A 12,135-nucleotide genomic window follows, 5' to 3' on the forward strand; every position below is an offset into this window, starting at 1 on the left:
GGCTATGACAACTACACAAAACACGATTGTCTTATTAAATCATTATATTTATCAAGTGTATTTGAGGATGTGTGCTCGACGTGGGTCGATGCCTCTGTATGCACAATAGATCTGTGGAAACGCTTGGATATTCAACGTGCATTTGTACCGCTTTATTCTTTCTCTCAGAACATGAAAAAAATCGCTTGTGCAAGAGTGCAGATTACATGAACCTGCACTTCAAGGTCAAGTGGCTGTTCAACGAGTACTGCAAAGACCTGCCCTTCTTCAAGAGCAGAGTGCCTGAATATCCTGCGTGAGTAACAACTTGTCGACTTACACCAAAAATAAATAGAAATCCACATATTTTCAAATCTGGCTTCCTAGTTTGTAGATACATATATACTTTTCTCCTCTACGTAGGTGGTTTGAGCCATTTGTCATTCAGTGGCTGGACGAAAACGAGGAAGTGTCTCGGGACTTTCAGCACGGTGCTTTGGAGAGAGACAAAAAAGATGGGGTAAAAGTTTCCAGCTCTTCTTCTCCTTATCTCCCCTTCACTCCTCTGGAAAAGCTGAGTCGTTGTTGTTCAGGCAGAATTACTGTAATCCATCCTTTGTACTTCCTCTGTCACACTCAAAGTTATCAGCCAAAGTTTCATTCTCCCTCCCGCTCTGCCTCCAACACCCCCGTGTGCTGCTCCTGCATTCTTCAAAGGCAACAATAGAAGCATTGGACACAACAGCATAGATGTGGACTCAAAGCAGAAAAGTGTGTTTGGGCTAAGAGGATGTTTAAGTCAAAGGTTTTAGACGTGCATGTACTTATGGTGTGAGGCAACCTTGTGATTGTAGCATATTGTGACTGAATGGCCTTTGTCCAGAGTTAGACTGCAGGAGAGCTGTCTCCACCTCATTACCCAGAGGAGCACCTAAACATTCACCTCTAGCCAATTAGGGACCAGTCGCTAACCAGCAGCCAATTACAAGGAGACAGACAGGAGGTCCCACCTGTCACACCATGGCTGTCTGACTGACTGTATGGCTGGGTGGCTCCAGGGGGTCTGAGGTGCAGTACACGTGGTCAAAGATATCAAAGGTTAGGTTTAAAATAGCATCAACTTGGTTCGTCTATATTGTGTTAGGTGCCCAGAGGTCACATCTTGTTAGCCGCCCTCGAATCCCATCTTCTCACCTGCTACTCATCCCTTATCACTTAGGCTTCTTCGCCCAGTTTTTAAACTTCTTGCGTACCTTCTCTGCCTTACAGTTCCAGGTCACATCAGAACATGCTCTGTTCTCCTGTTCGGTGGTGGACGTGTTTTCCCAGCTCAACCAGAGCTTTGAGATCATCAGGAAGCTAGAGTGTCCGGATCCGCAGATCGTAGGACACTACATGAAGCGATTTGCTAAGGTAGATTTCAATATGCAGTCAAATCATACCTTACAAATTGAATGTACAACAAAGTAGGCTTTAAAAGTAGTTTTTAGTTCAGCCTGATGATTGATGACCTGTTGTTCTTTCTTGTTTCTCTTTTCAGACCATCAGCAATGTGCTTTTGTCCTATGCTGATGTCATATCCAAGTTGTTTGCCAACTATGCCACCATGGAGAAAGTGGTGAGTGGTCGCAGACGTGATGAACCCGCGTTCAGTTAATTATATCTTAAACAGAACGGAACAGAAAGGTTTCTTTGAGTCCTTTACCAACGAGAACAAGATCCATTTGTCTTTCTGTCCTCAGCCCTGCATCCTTATCAACAACATCCAACAGCTGAGAGTTCAGCTGGAGAAGATGTTTGAAGCCATGGGTGGAAAAGATGTGAGTAATACTCCACACTGGTATTATTCACTAGTTTAGTTTTGTGTGTTTTACTAAATCCAAATCTGTCCATTAGTGGCATTATCAATGCATAAGCCCCGTGCACAATCACTCCAACCACCTGTGTGTGTGTGTGCATGTGTTTCCATATATGTACTTTAGCTGTGTGTGGAGGCCAGTGATTTCCTGAAAGACCTGCAGGTTAAGCTCAACAATGTCATGGATGATCTCAGCAGGGTCTTTGCTGTCAGGTAGAAACACACTAACACACAATGTCATTCATACATAAGTCTGAAATGAATTTGGATGTATGTTTTAGACAGACTTTGTTAAAAGCTTCTTCTACTTCACTGTAGTTTCCAGCCTCACATAGAGGAGAATGTGAAGCAGATGGGAGACATCTTGGCTCAGGTGAAGGGAACATCAAATGTGGGAAATGCCAGCAGCGTGGCCCAGGATGCTGACAACGTCCTGCAGCCCATCATGGAGTTCCTGGACAGCAAGTGAGGCAGTCTGCCATTTTAGTGGCGTCTGAGACGGACAATTCAGCTTTGTTAATTGTATCATTACATAACATAGACAAACTCAGCGATGCCTGTTTGTCTCTGAATGTGGTTTGAAGGTATGATGAATGGTGTCTGTCAGGTGAAGTTACAGCGCAGGCACAAGTTTAATATTTTTATCTAATTGACCTACTTTTGAGAGGAAATTGTACTTGATTCCATCGTCATGTAATAGATTGTGTCGAGCTTATAGTATTACTGGAACGGCTCACCGAGACATGAGAAGGACTAAGAAAGGTATTGCCTTTCTCAAGGTGAGTAAAAGCAGTAGAGACATTTCCTGAACGTCTGAGCTTCTAGGCTTTTCTGACAAGTCTTTTTTGGGGCATCGGGGTTTTCAAGCAATGAATAATCTCCTGGTATCTCTATCGTTTGTCTGCTTCTGCTGCTTATTATTCATCACTCCTTCCTGTCTTCTGTCTCCCCCTACCTCCCGCCAGCTTGACTTTGTTTGCTAAAATCTGTGAGAAGACTGTGCTGAAACGTGTGTTGAAGGAGCTGTGGAAGCTGGTGATGAACACCATGGAGAAGACCATCGTTCTGCCGCCACTCACAGACCAAACGGTGAGCGTGCACAGACGTACAAAGACATATACAGAGGCACATACTGTACAAATGCACACACTAATGCTGCACTCATTGCTTACTGTGCCTGCTGCACATGCGAGTAGTGAGTTAACATGTTTAGGGTGGATACATATGCACATACACACCTACACACGTACGTACACACATCCCTGGAATTTGATACGATGATGGGGATAAGGTAGACAGCGTGGGAAAATGATGTACAAAACATGTAACACACATACACTCACGCATGCACAATATACAAACATTTTTACTAACACACACCTCCAACTGCCAAGGCAGAATCAAAACATAAAGGAGGAGGAGATGGAGCATAAGGAAAGGAATACAAAGGCAGACATTTTGTGTGTGTTGCGATTCAAGATGGCCCTCTTATGAACAAAAGATCAAGCTACTTTCGCTGCTATATGGCATCCTATCCACACATTATATTTAGCATCGCCCCCAGTGCCTTCATTCATCCAAACAATCGAGATGAAACCCTTTTTTTTTTTTTTTTATTAAATAGACAAAAGGAGTGCACCATATCATCCTTACACCAGCTCATGGCTGCTCTCCAGTATGTCAGCCAACAATTATCTGTAGAGATTTCTGATTTCTGAGTAACTCATATCAGAGTGGCAGACAATATTTGCCGAAAGGATCTGGCCCACTTCCAAAAATAATCAAACATTTTGGAAAGCAGCCTCTTGTTTTCTTTTGTTTTTGGATATATGTGTTCTTATTTGTGTTTGGTTATTAACTAAAGAGCCTCATATCACATTTAATAAGGTGATAATAATCTATGGTTACCATGTACAGCGCTAGCAGCCAGTTATCAACACAACTGGTTTAGCCTCAGTAGGTCTGCAGTTAGCCCCTGTCCAATTGAATTTAGGAAAAACGAGAGAGGACCAAAAACAGGAGAAGAGAGTGAACTCCTAATGTGTGTAAATGATCATCCCTTGAAAATTGTTTCATTTGAAGTTGCTGTTAAAAGCCAAAACTCTCATTTGCTCTATTCAAAGACATTTTGTTGTAATAAATGTACTTATTCGCTGGCCCCTCTCACTTTTCTACCTGGACTTTCTCCAGGCTTTAGACAGGTACCAATTGGTCCGCATCCCTCCAGCCCTGAGGCCCAAACTTGTGTTTTTTTTTTTATTGATGTGGGGCTCTTTGCAGCTTTGACTGACCCTTCTCTCTGGTTGTTGTTGTTGTGATTACTATTACATCCCGCTCCCACCGCTCTTCCTCCACAGATGATTGTAAGTACAGCACTCCTGCGTGTGTGTCTGTCTGTCCGTCCACGGTGGTTGGTTCTCTGCTATATGTGGCTGCGATCTTCCCCTGTTTTTTATCCCACATCACACCCGCTCCCTTCTCACAGATCTGTCCCCTTCTTCTTCTTCTTCTTCTTCTTCTTCTTCTTCTTCTTCTTCTTCTTCTTCTTCTTCTTCTTCCTCCTCGTCCTCTTCTTCCCTCTTCCAACACTGTCTCTCTTTTGAGTGGACAGAAGCATGGTGCATTCCTGACTGGTTCTGATAGGTCCCACACTCCCTTCAATAATCTCCACCAATCAGTGCCCCCCTCGTCTGCTGTCTCCTCTTCCTGAACACTCTCCTCAAACAGGAAGTGGTACTCCTCTCTTGCGCCTGGTGTTGCCTTGTTTCTTCTCATGCATTGTGTCCTTTTACTGGGACTCTGGTGGGGTGACTCTGATCTCTCGGTGGCTTGGTATCTGGTGTCCTGCCCCACCCTCAGCCCGTTTCCCTCCTTCTAAAACCTCTGCCCTCCCCCCACTGTCCCCACCTGTTTGAACTGTGTCCCCCTCCACCGCCCACTGTGGGTTCGTTGCTTGCATCTGATCTATTTCAACACTGCAGTCTTCTCTCAGTATACTGTACAACACTGTACTGTATGTCTCTGCAGACCTGTCATGTTGGTCTGTCCTGGTTTGATTTCATGTTCTGTTGTTACTATGATTGTAATGCTGGTATCATGTCACTGGAATAGCTTTTCTTACAAGATGTTATTGGTTTGAGTTGATGTTGGTAAAAGAAAAATCTTAAAGCTCTTCAGTATGTGACTACTATTACATACTGACTCCTACAGGATATAACAAGGCATCTAGTTTAAAATAAGACCTTGGAGAATTGTTTATGCTACGGTGTACTTGGTAGTGCACAAGCAAACATTTCTTTAGTGTCGCACAGGAAGTGATGTGTTTTCAAATGTCTGTTTCTCGGCCCATATGATCGTCAGTGCTTGTTTCTTGTTTATCATCAAGTGTAACCAGTGGTGGAGGAAGTATTTGGTTCCTTTACTTAAGTAATGAAATAACCAATTAGGTTAACCAATTTCATATCTGTGCAGTAAGTATCGAGCGAGAGTTGATTAGCTTAGCTTAGCTTAGCTTAGCTTAGCTTAGCTTAGCGACTGGAACCAGGGGGCAACCGCTAGCCTGGCTTACTCCAGTTAAAAAGATCCACCTACCAGCTCCTCCAAAGCTCACAAGTGAACTTGTTGTTTGTTTAATCCGTACACAAAAGGAAATTATAAACTGACAATTTTGGATTTTCTGAGAGTTACAGGGCGCATTGCCTTCTTAGAGTCGTGAAATAGTTGCAGCACATAAGTCCCTATAGAATCACAACCTGTCATTTCTACATTGTGTTTGTGTAACGATTAAACAAACATGACATAATGTATTTATTAATGAGCTTTAGAGGTGCTGATAGATGGAGGAGATAAAGCCAAGCTAGCTGCTTCCTCTTGTTTCCAGTCTGTATGCTAAGCTAAGCTAAGCTAATCATCTCTGTAACTCTAGACATGAAGGTGAATAAGTATTGAACTAGTTAACGGGGTATATTTTGCGACATGGCATTTGATGTCAACATGTTTTACAAGTTACGTTAGGATTTTTAACTGTACAATTTTCTCTTTGTTTCCTATCACTGTTATTGCAGTAAATAGCATGTAAAGTAATTACGAGTGACGTGACCCCCAGACCACGTAGTAATTGTAGCCGTCCATAAAATAGCACAGTAATAGATTTTGAACACAATACAGTGGTAGCAAATGTTACCTGCATATTTTCAAGTAAGTTTTCCCAGCATCCATTTACGCCTGTTGTTAAACTATGTTTTCTTTGTTTTTGATGAAAAGCACTAAATTTTGATTTGTTGTTGCTTTGAAGGGAAAGCTAATTAGCTAACTGAAAGGTGGTGACATCTCCGGCACTGACACGGCAGTATCCTCACATTTCTTTCTACATTTTGCAAAACAATATATGCACTTTTGATTGCATGTTCTCATGTAACCAATGAGAGTCAGACTGCAGCGACTGGCCACAGCTTGAAGTATTAACCACATGCTCTCTTTGCAGGGGAGGCTGAAGAATGCTTCTCACAGTGATGTAAGGACTAAACCCCTTTAGATCAATGTGTCTTGTCTCTCTCCTCTATGTCGTCTCTTCGTTTCTTCGTCTCGCTCCCTCAGCTCGACAGTCAAACAAAGCAGTGGAAATATAGATTTTTCACTTTTGTTTTTACATAACATTTCTCTATAGTGCTGTTTATATGCTGTAACAGCCTCACCGCAGGTCATACACTTTAACATACACACACATTTGCAGCTCAAATGCACCACAACGCATACGTCAAGGAGTTTAATCGTCACTTAATTCCCCTCTGATTTCAAACACAATGTGCTGTTTTGTTCATTTCTGCAATGCAACACAGAAGGAAAAATAGCACACGGATCAGCTGCACGTTGCGTTGCAAGTCAAAGCGGCTGAGCTTCATGAGCCTCATGAGGCAAAGTAAGTGAAGGTTGTCACTTTGACCTTCGGCTTGTGGTGCATTTTAGCCGCAAAAGTAGGGGGAGACCTTTAACATAATGGAGCAATGGAGGGTAGCTGGGTTACTCTTACATGACCCAGCAAGGCATCACTGACTGAATCTGAAGTTTCTGAAACAAATTAAATATGTAGACACATCACAGTTTCAACAGCGCACACTTTTATATTTCTTCTTATAAAATTAACTATTATGTTTTGTTTGTATATACTAAAAGTGTATTTCATGCCAAAGGCTGTAACCAAGGATAGGATTGAGGGTGTGGTCGGCAGCACTTAGTGACATATTCTCTTACCAAAGTATTGCATTAGGCTGGACATCCAGTAAATACCTGCTTGTGTGTGTGTGTGTGTGTGTGTGTGTGTGTGTGTGTGTGTGTGTGTGTGTGTGTGTGTGTGTGTGTGTGTGTGTGTGTGTGTGTGTGTTCATGAGTGCACGTGTCTTTCTTCCCCTCACTACAAGCTGAGCCTGTTTCCCTTCAATACGTACTGAAATGTCTCTCTGTGTGTGTGTGTGTGTGTGTGTGTGTGTGTGTGTGTGTGTGTGTGTGTGTGTGCATGTGTGTTTGTTTGTATGCGGAGTGTAATGATTTGGAATGAATAAAACACAGATAAGTGCGATAACAGCACTTCAAGGAAAAAGTAACTTGACATCTGTAAAGCGGCTTAGAGTGACTGTTTATGAATGTGTGTGTGTGTGTGTGTGTGTCCTCTGTGTGACACTAAGCCATTCACTGCTGTCCGTGCATTGTTGTGATAATAACAATACTCCTCTCTCTCCTTTCATCCACCTTTCTTCTATCTGTCTTTCTGTCTCTTCCAGGGCACTCAGCTCATCTTTAACGCTGCCAAGGAGCTGGGACAGCTGTCCAAGCTGAAGGTACTTTATATTTGTACACCGTTATGCTCTGGGACTAGCGTCAGTGCTTCAGATCAAGACTCTAATTGCCCAGAAAACATGAATGGACAGATGGATCATTTTGGTCTGTGCTTCTATTGTTTTTGTCTTCAGGAGCACATGGTTCGAGAAGAGGCCAAAGCACTCTCCCCGAAGCAGTGTGCTGTGATAGAGCTCGCCCTGGACACCATCAAGGTATAAACTCACTGCTATATGTGAAAGGACTTTTACTGTTCGGAGCCACCTTAATGTTGACAAAGACTCATCTATTAGAATAGTTTCCTGTCAATTGATTCATAGAATAATTAGCTAATTTATTAATCCATCAATCATTGCAGCTCTGGATTATTGTATACACATTTTAAATCCCTTTTTCTTATATGAACAAAGGTTTTCCAGGAATCTTCAGCAGTTGGAAACAGCTGTCTTCTACTTTGTCTGCCTGTCTGTGTGTATGTTAGCAATATTTCCATGCTGGCGGTGTGGGTCTGAAGAAGACTTTCCTGGAGAAGAGTCCTGACCTCCTGTCTCTCCACTACGCCCTGTCCCTCTACACACAGGCTACAGACAAACTCATTAAGACCTTCGTCTCATCACAGAACGCACAAGGTAACCTAATGGTCTTTACTCTCTGTGCCGCTCTTCCCTTTCTCTGGATTTGGCAGACTTTCAATTCTCTTTACTTCCAGTATCTTCACGTGTGAAGTTAATGTCTCATGTTACGTAATTCTCTGATTGAGGTCAGTGTCTCCCTGTCTGTGCTCTGTGTGTCTCTGTGTGCTGATATTAGGGTTTCCCAATTGCTGAGCTCTCTATCCTGAAAGTATCTCACATGCTTTGTAGAGCATGAAGTCTAGGCTGTAGCTGCACAATATTTTCTCTCTGCTCTGAAGTGCTGACTCTCCTGGTAGCCAGCCTTGGGAAAACACAGAGATTCTTTTTTACACGATCTGACAGCTATTTGCAATGAAAAAATAAATACCCGCCTCCTCTTTTCCCTCGCTCTTTGATTCTGCTGCTCAGCATCCATCTTACCGTCAGATGGCTACATAACATCATCTATGCGGTAGCGCTGATGCTGACACACTGTCCCCGAGCGCCGCTGGTAGCGATGCCATTTGAGCGGATGATCGTTTAAAATTTAATTAGCAAAATGCCATGTGGCTTTTGGAGCATACCTAAGTCCGTTTTGCATGTTGGAGGGTTGCACAGCAGATCTGAAGAATAAAAAAAATAGCTGATTTGACTGAAATAACAATACATCCATCAGGATCTCTCCCATCGTTATGGACAAGACTTATAAATGTTGGTCTGTTTTTCTACTCTGTTATTCTTAAATTCCACCTCTGCAAACCTCATATTTCTACGTGTTTCTTCTTTCTCTGTTTACTACCTCCTTCTGTCCCGTCTGTGGGCCAGTGTTCGGCGGGAAGGGGGTGAGGTTCACCACTAGTGAGGATGTTTACCCAGAGAAGGGTATGTGGCACTCAGGCTCAGGGCCTGAGACATCCAGGACTATCGGAAAGCCTCTTGACCAAAGCCCAACTTCCTCCACCCTCCACCCTCCACCCACCCCGTGCATCCCGAAACTCCCCTGCCTGCTCGATCTCATCCCAACAGACAAATACAATGCACAGATTGAACGTCTTTTTTCTCTATCTCTGCCTTTTTGCACACACATACTGTACATGCCCATCGTAACAATAAGTACATAGACTTTATGCATTCATGCATGTAATGTACACACTGATGTCTGTATGTATGGAACTGCACTGAATACATACGCCATGGACTGTATGTATGAGCAGACACTAAAGCATGATGTGCTGACATCAGATGAGAAGAATAGAAATGCATTAAAGTGTGGAGGAATCCTGATCCAGCATGATGTCACTCAGAGAGGGGTGTGTGTGTGTGTGTGTGTGTGTGTGTGTGTGTGTGTGTGTGTGTGTGTGTGTGTGTGTGTGTGTGTGTGTGTGTGTGTGTGTGTGTGTGTGGACGAGAGGGAGTGATTGAGCAGAGCCAAAGTGACTGAGTGAGACTGTCCTTAAGGTTGTTGAAGCAGAAGCACAGTGTATCAGCGCATTGTCTGTCTCCAGTGAGGAAAACCGAGAGGAAGTCGTCGTCCCCCCCGCCTCTGTGTTCAATGACACTGATGGAGAGGACTAGGATTATTTTGAAGAACGATGATGGCTGTTAGCTCAGTTTTGTCTGGGAGGGCTCCCTGTCCTCGTCTGCTCGATCGTCACACACAAACACAGACAGTCATACACATGCAAACACACACACACACACACACACACACACACACACACACACACACACAGCTCCTACGTGCAGCGCAGCCTGCCCCACAGCAGTGATGAGAAAGGGTGCTCAACTCCTCCCCCCACTCCACAGATTGAGCCAATCAGAAACAGTCCCTCAGGTCACATGGTCTGATATCTGTCACTTTAGATTAGAATAAAAAGATTTGACTCTCAAACAGTCATACAGGAGGACTTTATTTAATGTTGCACACGCTCCAGCACCCTGACAGTCCTCTCAACGGACAACAGCGGTATGTAGTAAGTGCTTAAGTTTCCAGTAAGAGACTTAAAAATGTATTGCATAACTTGAAATGACCTTCTGGAAGTTTCAAAGAGGGGAATTCAGACGGATGGTTTATCATATTTCATCACGATCCACTCTTTAAATTCCAACATGAAGTTTCCAGTAGTTGTTCAATTCCATTGTTAGGAATTGAGTTGCTAATGGGGTCGCTCTGCTTCCGTAGTGGAGGTATATATAGAGAACAAAGTAGTGTGCCTTTAGCCTTCCCGCCAGCTGCTGGATGTCCTTGACTGTAACAAGGATGCAAATTAACTTCCTGCTAAGCAGCTTTCTCTGGATAGTTTTTCCAAGCATGATCAGAGCGGGATGGCTGATCGACGCCCAGTGGAATTTATTCTTTTTAACTCGACTGTTACTGATCAGCGATGACTCTCATCATTACACGCTGCAGGCTATGAGCTCGGTGTTTGTAATAGAAATAATCTCATTTGTGAATATGCAGTTTACCGCTTTGATTCGATCTCAGTACAAGTTTGAGATTTAATGTCTATTCTGGTGAAGATTTGCAATATGGTAGGAAAATGTGCTTTCTGATTGCTTATTAATTGTTGTTGAAGAAAGAAAAAAAAACCTTGGGTTTCCTGGCAACATCTTCCTGCCAACAAGCCAGAAAAGTTTCTTTCTCATCTTTTATGGACGTCCTCCATAGAGTAGACAAGCCCAGATGGATGACTGCTGCTCCCTTTGGTCCCGCTGGCAGTGAGACCAACAATCCCATAATGCTCCCCGGAGAGATGCAGAGAGCTGCATGCCAGGAACACTCTGCCATCTAACTCCCACAGACACCTTGTTTAGTGGGCGGCTGGTTGAAAACACACACACACACACACACACACACACAGGCTGCTGGTCGTCGCCACAAAGATACCGTTGACAAAGTGAAGACACTAATTAAAACATCGAAAATGATTGTCCATCTGTCACCGTATCCTTCTGGAGTTGTATGTGGATCTCAACCACTTGTTCTCCTGCAGCACAAAACCAAACACAGAGACGCGGAACAAAGATCTGTCCACCGTCTCCCTCCCAGACAAAAGTCTTCTTTACCCTGAAATTCCCGTACAGCTAGAAGTATGGAGCCAAGGAACCCAAGCCCTAAACTTGGTCCAGAGTTGAGTTCTCTTGGATCAGGGGGGGGGGGGGGGTTTATCTCTGACTTTACCCATTTGTAATCTTTATTCTCTATATTAGAATACTGTAAGCCCTGTCATTAAATTGTACTTACAGCCACAAATGACAGATTTGCCTCAAAGGGCTTCACAACCTGTACACCGTACAACACAACGTCTTGCCTTAACACTTCAATTTCACTTCCAGGACGTACAGACGTGCAATAATAAATACAAACAAGCAATAGTCAAATTAAACTGTGGAGAAACATAATGACAACATTAGGTAAAGACAGTAAAATATATTTGAACTAGGGCACCTTGAGAGCTCAGACCTGCGCCGAGGCTACGGCCTGTCCTGAGATGTGCCATGCTACACCTTTCCACTAAGTTTAATGAAAGTCAGTCAAGTCGTTTTTCACTAATCCTGCTGACAAACCGACAAACCCACTGATAACCTAACCTTCTATTGATCTGGAACTTGACCTCCAGACGCTCTTCACACAGCACAGCTATTATGGAGAGTTGGGTAACAGTAGTGCCGACAGATGTGAGAGGCTGAGCTGCTTCCATCTCCGTAAGCTCCTTCCCCCTTTCTTGTCCCGCCTCTTGCCATGCTTGGGTAAAAGTCTTTCCCAAGGAATGGGTGTGTCCACCTGTGTAGATCCATCTAAGCATGTCCTGACCTGATCTATGTCGGGGGGGGGGGAACCACACTGTCAGT

At 43.6% G+C, this 12,135-nt stretch overlaps 1 protein-coding gene across 10 annotated transcripts in view; it reads left to right on the top strand.

Annotated features, from left to right (window-relative positions):
• The window catches only part of unc13a (unc-13 homolog A (C. elegans)), a 43,741-nt gene that overhangs the window by 26,231 nt on the left and 5,375 nt on the right, over positions 1–12,135 (top strand). For 2 of the 10 annotated variants that reach the window (XM_029429212.1, XM_029429218.1), the window contains 14 exons: positions 169–295; positions 403–499; positions 1,249–1,392; positions 1,520–1,597; positions 1,722–1,799; positions 1,962–2,050; positions 2,156–2,302; positions 2,803–2,926; positions 4,195–4,200; positions 6,321–6,350; positions 7,615–7,671; positions 7,804–7,884; positions 8,151–8,298; positions 9,109–9,165. In XM_029429212.1, the coding sequence (XP_029285072.1) occupies positions 169–295; positions 403–499; positions 1,249–1,392; positions 1,520–1,597; positions 1,722–1,799; positions 1,962–2,050; positions 2,156–2,302; positions 2,803–2,926; positions 4,195–4,200; positions 6,321–6,350; positions 7,615–7,671; positions 7,804–7,884; positions 8,151–8,298; positions 9,109–9,165 (1,263 nt within the window). The remainder of the gene's footprint in view (positions 1–168; positions 296–402; positions 500–1,248; positions 1,393–1,519; positions 1,598–1,721; positions 1,800–1,961; positions 2,051–2,155; positions 2,303–2,802; positions 2,927–4,194; positions 4,201–6,320; positions 6,351–7,614; positions 7,672–7,803; positions 7,885–8,150; positions 8,299–9,108; positions 9,166–12,135) is intronic. The other 8 variants (XM_029429214.1, XM_029429220.1, XM_029429219.1 and 5 more) reach the window with 5 other exon arrangements.

The sequence above is a fragment of the Cottoperca gobio genome, chromosome 4 (assembly GCF_900634415.1).
Source record: "Cottoperca gobio chromosome 4, fCotGob3.1, whole genome shotgun sequence".
Lineage (NCBI taxonomy): Eukaryota > Metazoa > Chordata > Actinopteri > Perciformes > Bovichtidae > Cottoperca > Cottoperca gobio.